This window comes from Helianthus annuus, chromosome 16, assembly GCF_002127325.2.
Source record: "Helianthus annuus cultivar XRQ/B chromosome 16, HanXRQr2.0-SUNRISE, whole genome shotgun sequence".
Classification (NCBI taxonomy): Eukaryota; Viridiplantae; Streptophyta; class Magnoliopsida; order Asterales; family Asteraceae; genus Helianthus; species Helianthus annuus.
Genome location: NC_035448.2, coordinates 5216388 through 5240524, shown reverse-complemented (window position 1 = coordinate 5240524; position 24137 = coordinate 5216388). Strand labels below are relative to the sequence as shown.

Below are 24137 nucleotides of genomic sequence, written 5' to 3'. Positions count from 1 at the left end.
GAAGGCATTGAGTGTAAAAGAGTTGAAAGAAAGTTGGGATTCCTTCTTTCAATTCTTCACAACATGTGGATGTTTAGATCTTTGATAGATCTTAACTTGTTTATGTGGAAATCGGTTAGATCTAAGCTAATCATAGTTGAATGAGGCAAAACATGATGTTCTTCAAGAACACCATGATGACATCACCCAAGAACACTTAGATCTTGGTGATTTCACGGTTAGAATCCAAGTTTTGAAAGATAGAAAGGTGTAGAATCAAGTAATGATAAAAAAACGTACAAGAATTAGAGTGAAAACTTACCGGGATTGAGAGAAATCTGAGAAAAGGTGAAGAATAGGAGCTGGCCGGTCAGAACTTTCCAAAAGTGGAAATGAAGACAAGGACAGCCCTATTTATAGGCTTCCAAAAGAGGAAAGTGGCAGCCGATCGGCCAGGAGCTCCGATCGAGTGGGCTGCTCGATCGGCTGGCAAGATGCTAGCCGATCGGCTGGCCTGTTCGATCAGGCGCCTCCTGTTCGATCCGCGTCACACTTTGAGTGTTTTGTCACGATTTTCGATGTTTCGATTTCGATGGACGATGATACGAATACGATAGAGTTCCTAGTCAAATTACTTTTAATCCCAACCACTACATCTAACATACAATCTTCGATAAGTCGCGTTTCGATGTCGGTTTCGATTAAGTTCGATTGCTTTTCGAGTTTCGATTTGATTTTCGATTGATTCGCTTGAATACCGCACCAAACGCAAAGTAAACACGCACAAGTAACACATAAGGCACACACACACGTATAACAATACCAAAATTCGCATAATTCGAGTCTCGAGTTTGGTTGATTGATCGATTAGCTTGATTGTTGATTGATTAACTTTATCGCATTGTTACTTCCTATCATTCACAGTCGTAGATCGGTTTGCGTTTAAAAACATTCGATTACTTCGATTCTTGCTGATTACAACACTTACTCCACATAGTACAACTAAAACACAAAATAGACTATCTACAGTCAAAGAAAGTCAAAGTTGATTTGGACTTTGACTTTGACTTTGACATTCGAAGACACGGGGTGTTACAAAATCACACACTATATAAAGTGTAAACTTATCGTGTGTTGTAGTTTGGAAAGATAACCGAATAGAGATCTGAATCAAGATTTACGTCTGATGTCCAAGTTTGATCACATTTGACTTTGTTCTTCGTTTTTTGGATCGTTGTAATAGATTAAAGAGAGTAAACCATTTTTTACCCTGAGAATACGGGCCGTATACTATTATACGGCCCGTATACACCATGTGAAAAAAATTTACCGGGTCATTTTTTACCCTTTAAATACGGGTCGTATACTATTATACGGCCGTATGCAGCATGTGAAATTTTTTTACCGATCGTATACTATGTATACGATGATTGTATACGGGCCGTATATTGTTATACGGCCCGTATACTATGGGTAAAAATTGGTTTATTCTCTCTTTAATCTATTAGAACGATCCTTGTAACCATCAACCGGCTTTGAACGACTGTAGAACACTCGTAATCCTCAACCGGCTTTGAAACCGGACGGAACCTTTGGCTGCTTTCATTTGAATATGAAGATGAAGATGAAGATCAACATAAATAACTGAAATAACTCACCATTCTCTTGCACCTGTACACGTTGATTGTGGATTTAACTTGCAAGAATTGGGTCCGTCGCATGATAGAAGATACATATCGCCCGTTCAAGTTGAGCTTCCTGATGCAATTTGTTGGAATTTGTGGATTTCGGTTGGTTCAGATCTCGGAAGTACTGAACAACAGAAATAACAGCTTCGGTTTCATCAACCGGTTTTTTGACAAATCATCTGTTTCCTGAATCCGAATCTGAAAGTCAACTAGACCCCTCAAGTTGTCATTCATAACAACTAAGCATCTGGAGAAGAGTATGTTGATATAGGAGAGTTGATGGAATTTTCCAAGCATTTTATCTTGTGTTGTAATTTTAATGAAGCAATGAAGATTGAATATGCAAACCGCATCCGTCTTCTGTTATGATTCGAAACATTCCGAATAACTAGCAGAACCCGACACGTCTTCTATGATGATTCGAAACATTCCGAATAACTAGCAGAACCCGACACGTCTTCATAGCCATATTCCCACTCACAAGTTGTTGATCTTTGGGTGGTGATTTACTCCCGAACAAACCATGCCCACCTTGACCAAAATAGATAAGCGTATCACTCGATCCACTTACATTCGAATAATGCTGAGAATCCACAATGCTTATGGCCAGATTCTTTCCTTCAATCTTGGCAAAATCAATGCCTGCTTGTTTTATTATCACGAAAGTACTGAACAACCGAGATAACAGCTCCGGTATTTATCACCAACTCAACTTTAGTAGTGTTTGTTTGAGAAACTGATTCAGATACCAACGGTTTGAAACATCATATCATCTACGACATTAGGCACAATAACAACAACAGCTTTTATTTTGTTCTTCACCAGATTCTGTTCTCACCCACCCATGTTTCTGTGAATTGGTCGGCAACGAGCTATGCACTTGATCTGTCAATTGAATCGTTGAAGAAGAAGGTTTGATATTGTAGGTGTCGAGTAAAAGGTTTGATTTGTAAGTTTACTGGAGACTAATACTGAAAAGGGTTTGAACGATCGGAGGTGATTGCGATCGTGAGTGAAATATTCATCTAATTTGAAGGGTGCTGGGGCACCATGGGATTTAAGGCTTTGATTTTGATTATAAACTAAGAGATAAGGATTGTTGCTCCATATAAATGAACTACCGACTTTAAATTGGGATATAATAGTTTATTGTTGTTTATGTGTTCTTTAGTTTGTTTACAAGAGTTGATTTGAAAGGATTTAAGAAATTATTGAAAGATGAAGATGAAAACAGGTTCAATATTAATATGATGGATACAATTGCTCCTCAGCTAAAGTTGTACTTTAATTAATTTTGATTCTGATGATAAAGAAGTTGTGGCTTAGGTTGACTTTGATCTCAAAAAAGGAAATGGGTTTCAGAGAACTTTTCCACAACATTCATGAAAGTAAGATCGAAAATGAAAGGGGATGGTTATTGCTGGCATTTTGTTGCAAGGAAAAATTGAAACCAAAATCGAAATTGTTTCAACACCTATTTGTCAGAACAAAATAAAAGAAATGGAAAAGTCAAAGTTGCAGATAAATTTAATTATACAAATGATCCCTCTATTACAGATAAAGATAATTTATAATTATATAAATGGCCTTTATAGTTGTTAAAAGGGTAATTTAGTAATTTTATTCAAACTTAACAAAAAAGTTAACAAAAGTTAGTGCTAATACCCCGGGTTGTTACAAATTGAAAAGTTAGAACCTTAGAACGTGAATTTAAACTATTAGTACCTGACCTTGTTACTTTCCATAAACCACAGGGACTAATGGTGTAATTAACTCTTTAATAAATTTTTTGTTTTAATTAATTTAATAAATTTTCTGTTTTAATTAATTTAATAAATTTTCTTTAATGTTTAATTAATATGTTAAGATAATGGTTCATTTAATAATTTTCTGTTATAACCAATAAATAAACATTAAAGGAAATTTATTTAATTAAGATTAAAAAGGAAAAAAACCCAAAAAATGCAAAAAACCTGCCTCTACACACGGATCGAACTCATGACCTCTCTCTTAAATGCACGCGTCCCTTCCACTGGGACAAGTGTCTCACCCATTAATTATCCCGATTATTAATTTTCTTATGCTTAGTTCCAAAGATTAAAAAAGAAAAAAACCTATATGCCTCTCATAGACCCGTACGCCCCTCATTGATCCAAAAACTGCTTTTCAAGTTTGACTAAATGGAGAATAGATCTAAAAGTTCTTAACACCACACACTAAAACACCAAGAACACACACACAAACGCTCTCTCTCGTATCGCTCGATCTCTCTCTTATCAACCTATACGGTCCAGATTTTCATAAAAGGTTAGTGTATTATTTCAGCTTTCCTTTGTCTATTTTTGTTGTTTTTTTTTAAAAAATTTTGGTCGGTGGTGGGTGGTGTTTGATGGTTTTCGTGGTGGTGTTTCACAGTGAGGGTTATAGATTAGTTTAGGATGTTGATTAGTTTAGGATATAGATAAAGGTGTCACCGGAATAGTTGGGGACGTAAATGTCACCGGAATAGTTGGGGATGGTGACCGGATAAGCGACAGGGGATATGGTTTGGGTTATAGATTAGTTTAGGATGTAGATAAAGGTTGACGCAAAAGAAATAGATGAAAACGAATCCGATTAGTGGTTTCGGGGTTGCCGGAAATCTGCCGGAATCCCGCCTGTAAAGCAGTTTTGATTTGTTATGTTTTGAAAGTTTTAGGGACTTGACAATAATAGTCCTTGTGGTGTCTAATATTTTTCTACTTGACAATAATAGTCCTTCTGGTCCTTTACTTTTTTAAACTTTATTTAGTACAAATCTTAAATTTAAATATTAAAATTGTAAAAAGTTTTTATAGAAATTAGTTTGTTTTCTAAATTTATTTAATGTTTCTGTAAAAATTAAATGTAAGTTATAAAAAAAATTTAACTCGGAAGGTTTATTGAAGAATAATGTGTTACAAATAAAATAAACGAATACGAAAAAATGAATTCGTACGTCATCCACATGAGGGTGATTCAGTCTTTTCAAATTGTAGCCCTAATAAAATACTCATTTCTCCTTACAGATTGTCCTTCAACACGATATCATGTTCGAGATCCTTCATTGCACACTTTAGATATCTGTTTCCATTCAATCAAAGATGGCGAAGCGCCTCTAATCCAAAGGCCAAAGAGTGCTCTTTGCGCTACTACACATCCTTATTCATAGTATAGTAAAAGTTAGGCTTGGGTATAACAGGACTTGAACCTGCGACCAATAGGTTAAAACCCAATGCTCTACCAACTAAGCAATATAGCCCCAAAAAAGATGTAGTAGTAAATAAGGATTGGTGCGGAAACATAAAGAGGGCGGCCCCTCTTCATAATATTAAAGGAGTGCGGCTTGGTATTTCCTTCAACATCAAGTTTTCAACTTGGTCATAACTTATTTACAATCTATCAACTTGTATAACCCATTTAGCTGAACAATCTACTAACGTGCATGTTTTATTGGGGTTATATAAGGGTCATGCACAGGTTTATTAATTTCAACCTGTCTACTTAAATTAAATTAAATATATGATACAAGTTCTAGGTCGTCAAGTAATTCTAAATTAAATTAAGGTGTTTACAAATGAATTTATACTAGTTATAAAAAATATTCGCTGCGTTGCGGCGAACTTGTTTTGTTATTTAGTCTGTGTTTATATATGTTTGAAATCACTACGAGCGCGTTGCACACGGAATCGCTGAGAAGAATAAAAAGAAAATGTAGAAAAAAAACACTAAAAAATAACCGAAAGAAAATCAACTAAAAAAGTTGTATGGTAATGATGTTGTTCGGTAGAAACCCGTAGTAAATAGTAATGGGTACCGGTACCGAATTTCATGAACCGAAAGATCCTAAGTACCCGTTCGGTATTGCCGTTTGGCGTTCCTGGTACTGGTTCGCTACCGGTTTTTACCTTCATATACCGATACCGTAACCGGTATTTTCGGTACCAATATCGATTCGGTATCAGTTGGTATCGGGTTCATCCTTACCCCTGAAACTAAAAAAACAGTTGTACGATACCGTTGTTGTTCGTACGGTACCCGTGATCAGAGATGAGCAAATGGTACTGGGTAGTAGTACTAAATTTCTCGAACTAAAAGATTATCAAACTCAATCCAGTACCGAGTTTTGGCGTTTTATGTACCAGGCTGGTACTGTTTTTTTCATTCATGTACCGATAACGAACCGGTATTTTCGGTACAAATACCGGTTAACATCAAGTTTATCAAACTTAAAAAACAAAGAAGTAGTATTATAATGCGAAAATAATAAAAATATAAAAAAACAGTATATAATATTTTATTATATAATATTTGAATATATTATATATTACTATTCAATTGATTCATAAATTAATATATAGGAGAATTTGTGTGAAAATATTTAAAATTTGAGAGTAACACTGTCTTTTACCTACTCTTGTGTATTTTATATGTCTCACTACATATTTGTGTCACTAAAAGACACTTTTCTTACAGAACATTGACCATTATCTAACTCGATATCCACATGTTATATGTATTATAATATCGCATTATTCACGTTGTGAAAGGATGTTGACGGATAAGTATTTTCTGTGAAGAATCTTATAAGCTAAATATGATAATTAAAGGACATGGGGCCGGTTGCACTTATACACTTCTAATTATTGCATAATGCAATAACAATAGGAGCATTTGTTTTGAAGTGATTTAAGTATTTACCAAGCAGCTTCCACCAGCAATAATTATACATTAATCATCCAATTCCATCATATGGCTTTACACCATTGCAACTTGACCAACTTAATTTTTTTATAGGATCCGAATATTAACATGAAAAATAGTCAAATTTAGTTTAACTAATAATTTAATATACATGTTGTGTTTGGGTTAGTCTCTAATAATTCTAACACTCTTAATAAGTTGTTTTCAACTCGTTTTGTTTAACCTATTTACAACTTGATTACAATTCATTTACAGATTAGAAACCTACCAAACCGCTTGATCAACTAGATAAACGGGTACATGAGTTACGATTGGTTTACATCGTTTTAAGTGTGCCCAGGTTGAAATTAATTTATTTAACACAAATAAATATATGAGTCATGTATGCGTTCATCAATTTGCATAAAATTAATCTAACACGATTTTCATCCTAAGGGTGGACAGAGTCGATGTCTAGCATCCCGCTTCTCTCCATCCCGTTGGTGCATCATTTCCTTCTTTGTGTTTTCTCCAATTCGGGATGATGTTCCCGTTGTTGTGGTCTCTCTGTCCTGCTGTTTTCTTCATGTCAGCTTCCACCTCAACTTTTGCTAGCTCCCATCCTGCTCCTCTCCATCCCGTTGGTGGATTTCCTCCAATTCGGGATGGTACGGTGTTTTCGTTATTGTGTTCTCTCCATCTTGTTGTTTCTCTATCATAGCTTACACCTCAGCCTTCTCTGTTTCCTTCCCACTCTATACTGAACTCACTCCGCCCCGCTTTACCCATAAGTGCAAAGTGTAGGGAGAAGTGTGTCTTTTGGCAAGGGAACTTTTAGTTAACATCGTTTAAGATAAAAATTAAGGTGATGTGGTCGACGTTGATATATACGATATAAGTTATAGGTCGTCATGTGATTATTCCAAATCACAATTAACAAGGTGTTAATAAAATGAAACATCATTATATCAATTAATTCATCAAAACAATAATTAACAAGGTGTACGTTAATAAAATGAAACATCATTATATCACATTGATTCATCAAACCAATTATTAAATTTTTGCTTGCTGTCACAGTTGTCCCATCATGTGAACCTACATGATAACATATATTGTGTTTCCTTATATACATTATTCTTCACGTGGTCAATAAAATATGTAAATATGTAAACCCTAAATCAACGTTATGTCCTCTATAAGACCCATCATGTGTTTTAAGCATAGAAAACACTAAAACACCATTAACCATTCTTGTCACTATGGCTACCAAATCACTCTCTAGCAACTCATACTCGTTCTCTAAAATGAACATCGATGAAGACGAATGGGTTGAAAACATGCGTAAATCCATGGTTGAACACGACGATGAAATGATTGGCAAAATTCCCGTATGTATCTTCACAGTCCCTCAAGTACTTCTTGCCACTGACCCCGAATCCTACATCCCACAACAAGTCGCGTTAGGCCCTTTCCACCATTGGCGCCCAGAGGTCTACGACATGCAAAGGTACATGTATATGTACAATGAATACCCCATGAGTTATTATATATTATTAATCAACTATATATAGCTATACAATAAGGATAATAATAGAAGAAATGTAACCAAACATTAGTATCTTCTAATAACAAAGGTAAAAATCCTAACTAATATATTTATCGACTTGTATCTAACAAGGTACAAGCTTGCTGCCGCAAGAAGAACACAAAAATATATGAATGTGAGCTTCGAACGAATCGTTGAGATAATGAAGAAAGACGACGAGGCTAGAATTCGAGCTTGCTATCACAAGTTTCTTGATATGTCCGCTGACGCGTTGGTGTGGATGATGGCAGTTGACATGGCGTTTTTACTCGAATTCCTTCAAGTGTACGCCATGAAAGAAGAAGGTCGGGTTCTTGAGAAAGTTACATCATCTATGTCTCATGTGGTGGATGTTACAGGGAAGAAGCTGTCTCATATGGCGATTCTTCGAGATGTGGTGATGGTGGAGAATCAGATACCCTTGTTTTTAATCAGGACGATGATGGAACACCAGTTAAGGAAATTAACAGGTGGTCAAGTGAAGTCAGCTGATGAGACGTTGAAGACAATGCTCATGGGGTTGTACCAGGAGCTCACTCCGTTTCATGAACAACAGTTGCCGGATGTTGACATCAATGACTGTGATCATCTTCTCGACTTTCTTTACCACATGACCGTGCCCAACAACAAGGAACTCGGAATCATGGAGGTACTAGAGATAATATATTTTTTTATGCTTGATTGTTATATAATTATAATTATTATAGAGGGTAATATTTAGTTATGTTTCCTATATAATAAAGTCATACGAATGGACATGTTAACAAAAAAAAATAGAGGGTAATATTTAGTTATGTTTTCTTATATAATAAAGTCATATGAATGGACATGTTAACAAAAAAAAGCTACAAAACTAAACGTTAAAATTTTAGCCACGACAAAATAGACATTTTCATTTCTGGCTAATCAATCAAACCAATCAAATTAAAGGCAACACATGTAAAAGCAAAGGCTAAGTCTGAATTAACAGCTAAGCCCTAGCCGATTTTACACGTTTATTGATTTCATGGCCGGCCCTGAATAAACGTGTAAAATCGGCCAGGTCCTCCCAGATGGTTATCAATCAGGGTCGGCCACCGGTGGTCCCCCCACTCACCCTCAGGGCCGACCATGAAACCCTCGTGTGAGCCTGCCCAATACTCAATTTTCACGTTTATTGACACTAGGTTTAAATCTTTAGTGAGCCCAATACTCAATTTCGTTAAGGCTTAATGGCACGTTTTTTCGAGCTCGAATATTGTACACGAATTCTCAGGACCGTCTCTGATTGATTTGGTTGTTTTTTTTTCAAGAACCTGGAGTACATTTTAGTGTCAATTTTAGTGTTTTTTCTTATTATAACCTACTTTCACCTTTACAAATAACTGATCAATAAATACACAATAAACTCTAACTAATATATTCTCTGTAATATCAGGCTGAGATTGACATTGAAAACGAACAAATCATCGAGTTACCAGATGGAGGGGAAAAAGAAGAAGAAACTTTCGCAAAAAAAAGTGAAGTTCGAAAAGTTATGAATTACATATGGAACCTCCTCTCGAAATCAAACGCAGGATTAGTAAGGCTTTTCAAGAAACTCATTTTTGGGAGGCCTATGACTTTGTTGATGAAATTACCATGGAAGATCATATCTAATCTTCCTCTACTCAAACTCATGAAAGAACCCATGGAGCGAATGCTCGAGAAGTTTAACGGTGAAGGAGAGGAGAAAGAAAAAGATGCAAGTGGCGAGCCGAAGGCGCCAACGATTGAAGAGATCAAAATCCCTTCAGTTACGGAACTAGTAAAAGCTGGAATCCTTTTCTCACCCGTTAACGGGGGGATATTAGATATGAGTTTTGATAACATAACATCTACACTTTACCTCCCGGTGATTGATCTAGATGTGAACACAGAGGTTTATTTGAGAAACTTGGTGGCGTACGAAGCTTGTGTAGCAGCGGGACCATTGGTGTTGGCTCGTTACACTGAGTTGATGAATGGGATAATCGACACGGAAGAAGATGCAAAGTATTTGCGAGAAAGAGGGATAGTTTTGAACCATTTGAAGAGTGATAAAGAGGCTGCGGATTTGTGGAATGGAATGAGTAAATGTGTGAAATTGACGAAAGTGCCGAAGATGGATAAAGTGATCGAAGATGTTAACACGAGGTATAGTAAAACATGGCGGGTGAAAATTGCGAATTTCATGAACAAATATGTGTTTGGATCTTGGAAATTCTTAACGATTTTTGCTGCGTTATTTATGTTATTATTGACGGGATTACAATCATTCTGCTCCGTGTATACTTGTTCTCGTATCTTTCATACGCTCCCAGATATCCAAGGAGGATCGGAATGAAACCACAGAGTTGTGCTAAACGTACCACACCTATATGGTTTTTACTCAATGTAAAAAAAACATGAAAGGTAAGTCTAGCCTCGCCCAATTAATTACTTGTGACTGTAAATGTGTCTCGTCTGTGTGTGTATGTCTAAATTTATTATCTATTTTGACTCTTGAATTTTGTTTATGTTTTAACTTTTAGGTAGATTTCAATTTAAGGTATCTTGTAAAATATGTATTAGTGTACATTCCAATGATTGTGTAAATTGTCATATCCCTTGTATTTGTCTTGTAAGCTTGGTATATTATCACACTGTATGATTTCTTTACAGGCCTAAAGTTCGAAAGTAGGTTCGTAATTATCACAGTGCATGATTTCTTTACAGGCCTAAAGTTCAGTTTGCTTTACCATTGTGTGAATATCCTAGGTCATTTCAATATTGGTCTTGGAATCTTGGATTACATCACCAACAAATTATATGTGTCCACATATATACTCTAGAAACCACTTTTCTATTCTATATTCAAACACATATATCACGTTGTTATTAAACTAAAAACTCTACTAGTGTATATATGTGGCTAGGGCAACACAACATCCTCATCTTCAACATTCAACTCCTTAACTTGCCATGGTTTCCTCATCCAGTTTCGCCATGCTGAACATCTTCAACATACAAACTAATAACTCTACTTGTGTACAAATTGACCAAACACAAAAGAGACAAAAGAGGCCTGTAGATGTTCAATCGTTTAAGTTTTAAAAAACAAAGTAATGAACACGAACACTTAAACAGATACATTTTTTTGCTATGTTAGCTTGTTATGTTCGTTCATTAATATTCATGTTAGGTGTAAGTAAACAAACGTAAATGCACATAAATTAAAGACAATATTAGAACAAAAGAAAATGAATATGTCCTTGCTCGTTCGTTCATTTGTTAGTCAATATTAGCCAATGTTGGTACTAAAATTAAAAAAAAAAGGTTGATGTGTTGATGCATGATGGTCTAATTCGTACTACTAATTACTAATAAACGTATTTAAAGGATATGTACACAAACATAAATGAACGACCATTAACGAACATACATAAAAGTTTACGGACATAAATGGATGAACGATGTTAGTGGTCATATTTGATCATTTAATTAATGAACAAAAAAATTTGTTTATGTTCAGCCATCTATTAAATAAACAAACAAACTTAAATGAACTTCTCGTTAAACGTTCAACTAAACGTCTAGGTTATTAGCATGCCTATTCATTTTCTCTCTTTACGTTCATTAATTTACGCTTGTTTAAAATATTAACGAATGGATATAAACATACACATACATGTATATTTCTTGATAAACGAATATGATGATAAAAAGTTATTTGCTTCAATGTTGGTATTAGTTCATTTGTTTGGTTAAAAGCTAAATGAAGAAAAACATACCAACTAATCATTTCTACCCTTAAAAAATTAACCTTTACTTTACCATGTGTGATCATCTCATTTGTCCACATATATAGTCTACTCTAGAAACCTCTTTACCCTTTTCAAATTCAATCATACATATCACATTGTGTTATTATATTAACCACTCTATTAGTGTGCATATATAAATATATATGTATACGGCTAATGCACTACACCATCGTAATCTTCATCATTCAACTCCACTGCCATGGTTTCCTCATCCAGTTTCTCCAAGGTGAACATCGACGAAGACAAATGGGTTGAAGGCATGCGTAAATCCATCGTCGAACACGACGATGAACAAATCGGAAAAATTCCCGTGTGTATCTTCACCGTCCCTAAAGTGCTTCTCGACACCAACCCTAATTGCTACATCCCACAACAAGTCGCGTTAGGCCCATACCACCACTGGCGCCCAGAGGTCTACGACATGCAAAGGTTCAAGCTTGCGGCTGCCCGAAGAACACAGAAATATATGAATGTTAGCTTCGAACGTATCGTGGAAATAATGAAGAAACATGATGAGGTTCGAATCCGTGCTTGTTACCATAAGTTTCTGGACATGTCGGGTGACGCATTGGTGTGGATGATGGCGGTTGACATGGCGTTTTTACTCGAGTTTCTCTTGGTGTATTCCATGAAGCAAGAAGGTCGGAGTCTCGCGAGAGTAGCATCCGAAATGTCTCATTTGGTGGACGCGGCAGGAAAGAAGCTATCTCACGTGGCGATTCTTCGTGATTTGGTGATGGTAGAAAATCAGATACCATTGTTCTTAATCAAGACGATGATGGAGCATCAGCACCGGGAGACTCACAACAAGTCTCCCGGTGAGAAACTGAAGTCGATGTTGATGGGGTTGTACCATGAGTTGTCTCCTTTTCATGAGCAAGAACTAGCTGATGTTCATATCGACGATTGTGATCATATTCTCGACTTTCTCTACCACATGACCGTCCCGAATAATAAAGAACTCCATACCTATGACGCGATTGAGATCGAGTATGATCATCAAGGTATTAAGGAGGAAGCACATGATGGTGATCAAGAAGAATCGTTTGCGAAACATACTAATCTTCCAAAGATTATGAAAATTATCTGGAAGATACTCTCCAAATCAAAGGCGGGTATGGTAGGGATTTTTGAGAAGATGGTATGGATTTTTAAGAAGATAATTTTCGGGAGACCAGTCGCGTCGGTAACAAAATATCCCTGGAAGATCATATCCAGCCTTCCAATACTCAAGAACATGAAAGAACCTATAGAACAAATGTTGGAACACTTCCGTGGTGAAGAAGGGGAGGAGAAACCGAAGGATGAAAGTGGCGAGCCCAAATCGCCAACAATGGAGGAGATCACGATCCCATCAGTCACGGAGATGGCTGAAGCCGGATTCCTATTCTCACCGGTTAATGGCGGAATATCCGACATTAGTTTTGATGTCAAAACATGTACATTGTACCTCCCAGTGGTCGAACTGGATGTGAACACGGAGGTTTATTTGAGAAACCTCGTAGCGTACGAAGCATGCGTTGCAGCGGGACCATTGGTGATGGCTCGTTACACCGAGTTGATGAATGGGATAATCGACACGGAAGAAGATGCAAAGTATTTGCGGGAAAGAGGTATAGTTGTGAACCATTTGAAGAGTGATAAAGAGGTTGCTGACTTATGGAATGGAATGAGTAAATCTGTGAAGTTGACTAAAGTGCCGAACATGGATAAAGTGGTTGCAGATGTGAATAAGATGTATGGTCAAACATGGAGAGTGAAATCAGCCAAGTACTTGAAGAGATATGTATTCGCATCTTGGAAGATTTTAACTTTGTTGGCCGCTTTGTTTATGCTCTTCTTGACAACCGTACAAGCTTTCTGCTCGGTGTATAGTTGCGCTCGAGTGTTCCATCAGCTCCCAGAGATTACTGGATCTGAAGGAGCCGAGTGAACAAACGTATTGTGTGTGTGTTTAAAAGTACTTTAGTAGCGTGTTTTCATTTAAAAGGAGTTCAATTTCATGTCAAAAAGAACTCCTTGATGTTGTTCAAGATATGTTATGAAAACTTTTGTGTGATATGAGTAATGTAAGGTTATTGTATTAATCAGTAATTGAACTTCAAGAAAACAACTAACATTTAGTAAGACGTAGCTTAGAGGTGCAAACTTGATGCACTTTTTTTGATAGTTGACATATACTCAAGCATCACATGCGCATGTGTTAAAAAGAAAGTTAAAATTCAAACCGGTTGGTTAATAAAGTCACAAGGGCAAATTAGTCGATGTTTCGGAAGCTAATGATAGGTTGGCTAAAGTTCAAGGACTATACTTGTTAATTGTTAGTTAGCTGAGACTATACTTGTTAATTGTTAGAACATGAGTAGTGGTAAGGGTGAATAATGTCCCCATCTTTGGGCGTTTTTCGCCATGTGGCAGTACAGTTAACAAGGGACATTATTAGGCGTTTTTTCTAAAATGGGTGTAGTGGGTATGTGGGTATTATTTTAAAAGGATGTAGATAATTAAATAAAAATAAAAAGCCCAACAAAAAAAGCTATTGGCCAAGAAAAAGGAAGATTAAATGTGATTGGTCCTTCAAATTTGGACACAACATTATTTAAAAAACACCTAGGGGGAATTTTTGATCAATAACGCCCAATAATGCCCACGGGGTTGGGAGGGGGCGTGTTTGGGCGTGATTGAGGGCAATTTTTAAAAAAATCACGCCCACTACGCATGGTCTTAGCAGGACAGGTTGGTTAATATAGTCGTAATTAGGCTTATTGTTGATAGCTATTATAAACGTAATGTTTTATCTTTCAATTTCTACATTTTAATCAGCTTGTTCATAATCAATAGTAGAAATTAATCTTTGATTGTTGTTGAGTTGGTTGTCATTTTCTAATGTTATTTTAAAAAAAAAAATTGGTATCAGAGCCTCTAGGGGCGGAACTAATGTGTAAGTTGCCGTAGCACGGGCTACGGCTCAACCTCGTATTTGAAGTGTATTTTTTTTCGATTACATAGGACACCTCTAAACATATACAAAAATACCCATAAGAGAAAATTATAAAACTTGATATTATTAATTAAGCCCAAAACTTAGTTAATAATTAAGCCCAAATAATAATTAAGCCCAAAAGAATAAAATAAACCATTCACTATGGGCATTGGCGGCAATTGAAACCGGAAGGAAACCCAAACGTTGAAGTGTCGAACATTCAATATCGCACGAACAGGAGTATAGGACAGACGCCGATGATCAGCAATTTAGCCCTTCTCACGCCTCATGGCCTGAAAATCGATTCAACCTGCTGCAACGTCGCCATTGACCGACATACCTGTTCGATTTCTTGTCCTTTAAATCTTAAGTTTAATTTCTTGTATGATGATGTTATATTTTATCTAGAATTCTAGTTTAGTAGTTTGTATATTTGTTATATATTAGGTTTAAGACGTTATTATCGTTTTTTTATTATTGTATGATTGCACGGTAAAAAAAATTCGGGATAGCCCTAAATTAATGAGCTAACTCCGCCACTGAAAGCCTCGTTAGGGCTTAATTCCAAGAAAGTTGTTAATCGAAGATCAAGATGGTTTGTTACAAAATTCGAATAGGCTTCACGGCTGTAACACATGAGAAACCCTTATAATAAACAAGGAAACCCATATGATAAACATTATATAGTATACTGCAAATTACATCTATATTTTTAACTAACTTCTCTAAAATTGCAAAACACATTTTATGTTAAATTTGATTAATTTTGGTTCACTGATTAGACCTTTAACTCAAATACACAAATACAATATAATGTAATTTTGAATTTATGTTCTTGATGAATGTGATAAGTTTATTATCCATAAGCTTATTTTTTTCATTTATAAATACTCTAATATATAGTATAGATCGTTATTAAATATAAATGTCATTGATCAAGAGAAAAGAGAGTATGGATAGAAGAAAATGACAAAAAGTTAGACATTTTAACTTAACCATTCATATATCATCTTGAAATTTGATGGGAATTTACGATTATGTAGATAGGAAATGATTTAAATACTAATAATATAGATATATATTTAGGAGATGGGGAAGTATAGTGTTAAAGAATTGAAAGAAAAATAGGGTGTGTCAGTGTATGGCTCACAATTCCCTTATCCCTATCACGATCATAATCGTGTTGCACATTGGCTTTTGTCTTGATACCCTTTGTAGGGAGCCCATAAGCAAAATACATGCAAAACCCTAGACATATAATATATACATTAGCCTTTACCATTGTGTGAATACCATTTGAATCACGTCTTGCATATCATAACTACCAAATAATATGTGTCCACATGTATATCCTGGAAACCTCTTGTTTTTTTCACATTTCACATTTTGTTATTAAACTAATTAATCTACTAGTGTGGATATGTTATATATATATATATGTGTGTGGCTAGAGCAAAACACTAGTAATACACCATCCACATCTTCAATATTCAACGCCATATCCATGAACTCCTCCCACGGTTTCTTAAAGATGGACATCGACGAAGACAAATGGGTTGAAGGCATGCGTAAATCGCTTGTTGAACAAGATGAAGAAATTGGTAAAATTCCCGTTTGTATCTTCACTGTCCCTAAAATACTTCTCGCCACCGATCCTAATTCCTACATCCCACAACAAGTTGCGTTAGGCCCATTCCACCATTGGCGCCCTGAGGTCTATGACATGCAAAGGTATGCCGAACAACAAAATTACGATTTATGTATTTTTAATCTTCTTTTTCTATATGTAATAAATAAAATGTTAGGGGACACGTGACACTCAGTGATGACATTTAAAATTACTTTTTCCTATATAATAAATAAAAATGTTTTAGACACATGGTACTCAACAAGGCCATCTAAAATTGTTTTTCCCACCCTAAAAATGTTTTTAAAGTAAACTCTCATTTTAGTATCTGCGGTTTGACAAAAACATCTATTACATTTCAAAAGATTTTTTTACCTTTTTAATCTAACTGCTTAATTTTAGTGTCAATTACATTACAACCCCTAACGCCATTTGATTTTTATGTTCGTTTCTTGTAAAAAGACATAAAAAAATCATTTGGCCAACAAAACTTAACAAACAAAAAAGTAAAAAAAAAAAAACTAAAAATAAAATAACTTAAACACTCCACACGCTCTCTAATCTCTCTTTCTCACCATCACCGCTAAACATTTCGGAGACCTAAATGGTAGGTCAACCCAGTCTCCAACTCTCATGTCTTTTCGGCACCGTAAACCCCTACAGATCGTTTTTCAGAATGGATTGGGTAGGTTCCAGCACAACCCTCAAATGGATTTGTACACGTGTATTCGTAGAATTTTCATCATCAAATCATAAAATACACTAATGTATTTCATCATCAAAACCTGGTTATATGGTCAACTGAACGTCTAGCTCGGTCATGAACTTCTCGTTAAATAAACTCGTTTATGTTCAGTCATCTATTTCATCATAAATTTTGGCCATTGATTTACGCACGTGTATGTCTAGGATTAGTTCGCTCAATTCGCAAATTCACTAGTGTTCACTCTTAAACCTAATCCTGTATATATATAGGGTAAGGTTCATGCGAGAACCATCTTTATTGCGAGAACCGCGAGAACCAATGTGAACACAACCAAAAATAGCGAAAAAAACCTAACCCCCAACGCCCCCCCCCCCCCCAAAAAAAAAAAAAAAAACACCTAAACCCCCCTCCCCCACCCCCCAAAAACCTAAACCACCCACCCCCTAAGCTAAAATGCTAAAAACTAAGCCCCCAAAAAACCTAAAAAAATCAAAAAAACACACAATTTTTTTTTAAAATATTTTTACATTAAAATCGCTATTTTTAGTAGCAAAAAAAAATGTTTTTTTTTGTAGCAAAAAAAAATGTTTTTTTTTGGTAGCAAAAAAAATGTTTTTTTTTGCTACTAAAAGTAGCGATTATTTTATAAAAGATGTTAAAAACAAATTGTGTGTTTTTTAGCTATTTTTGGTTGTGTTCACATTGGTTCTCGGGTTCTCGCAATAAAGGGTGGTTCCTAACGGATCCTTCTCCTATATATATATATAGGATTAGGTTCAAGAGTGAACACTAGTGTAGCTTGCGAACTGAGTGAACTAATCCTGGCCATACACGTGTGTAGATCAATGGTCATGATTTGATGTTGAAATACACTAGTGTATTTTAATATTTGATGATGAGATCCTGGCCATACACGTGTGTAGATCAATGACCAGAATTTGTTCACTCAGTTCGCAAATACACTAGTGTTCACTCTAGAACCCACCCTCTATATATATATATATATATATATATATATATATATATATATATATATATTAGAATACCAAGTGATATTTTAGTTATTTCACACCCAATGGTATTTTGGTGTTGTGATAGAAAGATAACAAAAAACTTGGACATGGTTAATAGATTGGACGTAAATTGATACAAAAATCAAACTGTTATTTCACATCACCCCAACATCCTATATGCATGCGGCTGAGAGGACTGAGAAAGGGAGAATGTGAGATGCGATTTCAAAATTAGGACGTTTTCAATTTTGAGGCCGTGTATGTCAGTATAACCTCCACCTCAACATCAATTGCAAGTTTTGTCCTTTATCTTTAGGCCTCTTTGCAGGCGATGTCCTTTATGTTTAAAATTGATGAGTTTTGTCTTTTATGTTTTCAAATCATACACGTTTTGTCCTTTAACGCTAACCCAGTTAGATTTTTTCTGTCAAATCTAGTCATGTGCAATGCACATGAGGGTAAAATTGTCTTTTCTCCCATCTCTCATCTAAAACTCCCCCCCCCCCCTCCCTCTCTAACAACAACAGGATCATCAGCTTAATCCCCCCAACCACCTATTCTTCACCATCCATCAATCTCACCAAATTCACCCTCAAAGCCCTAAAATGACCACCACCATCCACCACTACCTCCTCCTCCAACATCCTCCTCACCACCACCACCGTCACCGCCGTCATCCGCCCCGGCCAATCCCTCACCGCCGTTAACCAAATTCTCAGCAATTTCATCATGGAGGTCCACAATTCTACTCATGAATGCTGGTCACACAAAGATAACAATCCCTAAAACCAGAAACTTTTTATTTCATAAAATGAAATAAAAATGAAAGCGATATGATAATGATACGCATAATTACCATAAAATTACACCATTAATGACCCATAATTCAGTTCTTAATCAAAATTAAAAAAAAAAAACAGCCTTTAATCAGTGGTTAATAACATAAACCTTCACAAGATCCAACTCACCCAACACAATGACAGATCAGAAATAAACATAAACAATAACAGTCATACAATTATACATGGTGGAAATTTCAAGAACCAAATGATGAAATTGATAATGGGTTATGTTTTTTTTTTTTTTTGAACGGCCAACGAATCCTCCAAATGGGCTACTGGAGAAATTCACCACATCGGGATACACTCGCCTTCCGAACCGGGGAAAACCCTCACCTAGGGCCGAAGCCCGTGAACACTCGCCCGAAGGCACGACAGTGCGGTGAGGTAAAACCCGCTAGTTCAAGGATCGAACTAGCGATCGCCGCCTACTCGCCTAGTCTCCCATCATCACCAGGTGCCGCAGAAACTAAATGCTAGGGGTAGGAATTGAACTTGGGTCACTTGGAACACAAGGTCTCTCCCTTACCACTCCACCACTAGCTCATTGGCTGATAATGGGTTATGTAGATTTGAGAATCTGATAACAGATTCTTGTGAAATTCAAGAAACTGATGAACTATAGATTTTACCTTTTTGATGATTGGGGGTGAAGAATAACCAAGAAATGTGACCGCCTTTGTAGCGTTCACCGCCAAAAGAGTGTAATAAGTGCTGTAGTTTAGTGGAGAAAAAGGAGGTGTGTGTTTTGAGGAGCCATAAAGCCATTATTAAGGTGTCTTTTTGGCATTCGGTCCACACGGTAAATAAGTGGATAAAGCCATTATTAAGGTGTTTTTTTGGCATTCGGTCTACACGGTAAATAAGTGGCATTCAGTCCGGCGGCGAGGGATTGGCCGGGGCGGATGACGGCGGTGACGGTGGTGGTGGTGAGGAGGATGGTGGAGGAGGAGGTAGTGGTGGATGGTGGTGGTCATTTTAGGGCTTTGAGGGTGAATTTGGTGAGATTGATGGATGGTGAAGAACAGGTGGTTGGGGGATTAAGCTGATGATCCTGTTGTTGTTAGAGAGAGAGAGAGAGAGGGGAGTTTTAGATGGGAGGTGGGAGAAAAGACAATTTTACCCTCATGTGCATTGCACATGACTAAATTTGACAGAAAAATCTAACTGGGTTAGCGTTAAAGGACAAAACTTGTATGATTTGAAAACATAAAGGACAAAACTCGTCAATTTTAAACATAAAGGAGAGCGTCTGCAAAGAGGCCTAAAAATAAAGGACAAAATTTGCAATTCACTCTAAAAATTATTAACATGTCTTAACGGGTGCTTAACTTGTTAACAGGCCTTTAACCTATTTAGACTCGAATAATAATGGTTCTTATCGTGTCAACGTATTTAAGACACGAAACATATTAAGATCGTATCGGTTTGTATCATGTTATCGTGTTCATGTCTGAAATTGTGAGCCCTATAATCAATAATAACTTCTAATTATGATATAAGGAATCAAACTAAACCATAACAAATATATTCTTTCTAAAATGTATGGAGATAACTAAAACAAAATTCTAATTCTAATATGTATATTGCTAACCAGGTACAAGCTTGCTGCTGCACGAAGAACCCAAAAATACATGAATGTTAGCTTTGAACGGATCGTGGATATAATGAAGAAACATGACGAGCTTCGAATTCGAGCTAGCTACCATAAGCTTCTGGAGATGTCCGGTGACACACTAGTGTGGATGATGGCTGTTGACATGGCGTTTTTACTTGAGTTTCTCATGGTGTATTCCATGAAACAAGAGGGTCAGACACTCACGAGAGTTACATCCTCAATGTCTCATTTGGTGGACGCTACAGGGAAGAAACTATCTCACGTGGCGATTCTTCGTGATTTGGTGATGTTGGAGAATCAAATCCCGTTGTTCTTGATCAAGAATATGTTGGAGCATCAACGTAAGGAGAGTGATGATAAGTCTCCTGGAGAGAAACTGAAGTCGATGTTGATGGGGTTGTACCATGAGTTGTCCCCTTTTCATGAACAAGAATTGGCTGATGTTGATATCGACGATTGTGATCATATTCTCGACTTTCTCTACCACATGACCGTGCCGAACAATAAAGAGCTTCATATAGATGAGGTGATTGAGATCGAGTATGAAGGTATATATTGTAAATTTTGTATCAACTCTAACAAAATCTGATCTACAACGTAGAGAAAGTGTACAACTTAATATGTGATATAACTAAGTAAGAGTACCATCTCCAACTCAATAAAGGATAAAAACACTCACTTACTAGCTCCCATATTTCGCTATTTTCTTAAAACATCTTTATTCTATTTAGAGTAAATTACGATTTTAGCCTATATGGTTATATCACTTTTACCCTTTTAGCCCAAAAAGAATTTTTTGTCATCTGAGCCACCAACGTTTTTTTAAAACCATTTTGGCCCCTAACACTAACCCACATCCATTAAATGTTAGGGGCCAAAAGAGTTAGAAAAAAAATACGCTGGGGGCTCAGATGTTAAAAAATTCTTTTTTTGGACTAAAAGGGGAAAAGTGATATAACCACAGTGGCAAAAACCGTAATTTAGTCTTCTCTTTAACTCTCATTTATAGAACATTTTGCGTTTAACTTGAGTTTATTTTTAATCCAAGTAACTAAAAGAATCATGTTTTAGTAACTTATTATAAAGACCCAATTATATCTTTGTAAAATATATTGTATAAATATTAGCATTGTATACAAGAAATATAATAATGTAAAAAATTAATTATTGTTTATAAATAAAAAAAATATATTTTTTTTTATTCTACCAAATAACTTTATTGAGGATGATTTAAAATTAAAAACAAAGGAGATATAAAAATCATTAAGGCGCACATGATATTAAATTAGTTCAAGTACCTCAAATCAAATCAAGTGTTATGTTATTAATAAAGTCTTTTCAAAAAAAAAATGTTATTAATAAAGTCACTTGACCTACAAAAACTATCAAACTAATTGTAACTAACAAAGTATATTAGCTAATTACAATTTATACCCCTAACAGGTATTACTGAGGAAGCATGTGATGGTGATCAAGAGGAGTCTTTTGCAAAACCTAGTGATCTTCGACGGTTCACAAATTACATATGGAAAATCCTCTCCAAATCAAACGCTGGTATGATAAGAATTTCCAAGAGAATTATTTTCGGGAGACCAGTCATTTTGGTAACCAAACTTCCATGGAGGATCATATCCAGCCTTCCAATACTAAAGCTCTTGAAAGAACCCATCGAACAAATGTTCAAAAATTTCCGCGGTGAAGACGGACAAGAGAAATCAAACGACGAAAGTGGTGAGTCGAAAACGCCAAAAATAGAAGAGATAACTATCCCGTCGGTTACTGAAATGGCTAAAGCCGGAATCATTTTCTCACCGGTTAATGGTGGAATATCCGACATTAGTTTTGATGTCAAAACATTTACATTGTACCTCCCAGTGGTGGAACTGGATGTGAACACAGAGGTATATTTGAGAAACCTGGTGGCGTACGAAGCATGCGTTGCAGCGGGACCATTAGTCATGGCTCGTTACACCGAGTTAATGAATGGGATAATCGACACAGAAGAGGACGCAAAGTATTTGCGGGAAAGAGGTATAGTTTTGAACCATTTGAAGAGTGATAAAGAGGTTGCTGACTTATGGAATGGGATGAGTAAATCTGTGAAGTTGACGAAAGTGCCGAAGATGGATAAAGTGGTTGCAGATGTGAATAAGATGTATGGTGAAACATGGAGAGTGAAATCATCCAAGTATTTGAAGACATATGTGTTTGCATCTTGGCAGCTTTTAACGTTGTTGGCTGCTTTGTTTATGTTGTTCTTGACGACGTTACAAGCTTTTTGCTCAGTGTATGTCTGCGCTCGAGTGTTTCATCAGCTCCCCGAAATTCCTGGATCTGAAGGAGCGACATGAATTTACTATGTGTGTTCATCTTTAACTTTGTCAGCAATGGCAGTCGGGGGTCATCATAAGCTTATTTTCTTTACATGTTAAAAATTAGGAGTCCATTTTATGTTTGTTTCTTTAACACTCTGATGTTCTATATGAACATTCAATGAATTCTGGTGATCGGAGGGTCAACTGACCCTCTTGACCCCCCTTTGGTTCCGCCCCTGTTTGTCAGGATTTGTAGTCTTCTATCTCGTTTAGAATACTCTAGCCTTGTATTTCCTTTTGTATGCTATCATGTCAAAAACTAATTAATGGTGTTCAAGATATGTAATTACAACTTTGGTATGATGATACACATGGTATAAGCTTGTATTGTTCAGTAATTGTTATTCAAGTAAACTACTACTAAGATCGGTCTTCTCACTCGACAACTTATGCTTATATATATTAAACATGGGAGTTAAGTAATTGGTCATGTCACTAAACAACATTTATGGGGATAACTGCACATTAGATGTTAGGCTGCTGATAGAAAAATCTTAAAACAATGTTTCTTTTTATGTCCTATTTCATCTAAATTTATTGGTTTTATTTTTATTGTTGTTGTTTTCACTTTGTTATTTATTTTTTTGAAAGGTGCGAATTATTTGCGAATGTCGGGAGGTCTAGCATACGTTGTCTTAACTGGGTCTGCGCTTGAGAGCCTTCTCACAGAAAAGATCATCAAATTTAAATCCCTCAATGAGAAACCCGTATCACCTGTGGCCTGAAGGAAAAAAACTAACACGGGTCCACCATAGGTGGAACTTAAATACCTGTGGCCACTACTAGAGCATGACGTTTTCAATCATTTTTAAACATAAATGATCATGGTGTTTTCAATATAAAGACGTATTTGACATATATTGAAATGGATTCCCTGTTATTTTCTTTTGTCTTTATTATAATTTTTTTAATGGGTTGTTATATCTTCCCTCTAGTGTGGATGGTTTCTTGATCAAACTTTATCCAATTGGCTCTCTGCTTCAGAATTTTAAATGGACAGGAGTTTTTTAATAACTGGTGAAATTATTTTGTTGCAGTTTTATATCCGCATATAGAATTTTGTTTCAATATCTTAAGAGAATTCCTTTCATAAAAGAAAAAAAAAATCTTAGAGAATCTCATTCTTGTGACATTTCATAACATTACAAAAGAAAAACAACAAAACCTATTTTTAGAGATAATGGTAACAAACTTATAGATGTGGCGGCCCGGCTGGA

General features: G+C 36.0%; 3 protein-coding genes across 3 annotated transcripts; all 3 read left to right on the top strand.

Annotated features, from left to right (window-relative positions):
• Positions 1–7581: 7581 nt before the first annotated feature.
• On the top strand, positions 7582–10614 carry LOC110918074 (putative UPF0481 protein At3g02645). The gene is made up of 3 exons (XM_022162457.2): positions 7582–7878; positions 8050–8605; positions 9374–10614. Exons 1-3 carry the CDS (start codon positions 7631–7633, stop codon positions 10298–10300), a joined length of 1731 nt encoding a protein of 576 aa, XP_022018149.1. The 5' UTR covers positions 7582–7630; the 3' UTR covers positions 10301–10614.
• Positions 10615–11958: 1344 nt separating this feature from the next.
• On the top strand, positions 11959–13727 carry LOC110916510 (putative UPF0481 protein At3g02645). The gene has a single exon (XM_022161227.2). It carries the CDS (start codon positions 11959–11961, stop codon positions 13690–13692), a length of 1734 nt encoding a protein of 577 aa, XP_022016919.1. The 3' UTR covers positions 13693–13727.
• Positions 13728–16046: 2319 nt separating this feature from the next.
• Positions 16047–23203, top strand: LOC110916701 (putative UPF0481 protein At3g02645). The gene is made up of 3 exons (XM_022161389.2): positions 16047–16473; positions 20525–21093; positions 21989–23203. The coding sequence occupies exons 1-3, from the start codon at positions 16163–16165 to the stop codon at positions 22894–22896; spliced, it is 1788 nt and encodes a 595-aa protein (XP_022017081.1). The 5' UTR covers positions 16047–16162; the 3' UTR covers positions 22897–23203.
• Positions 23204–24137: the final 934 nt, after the last annotated feature.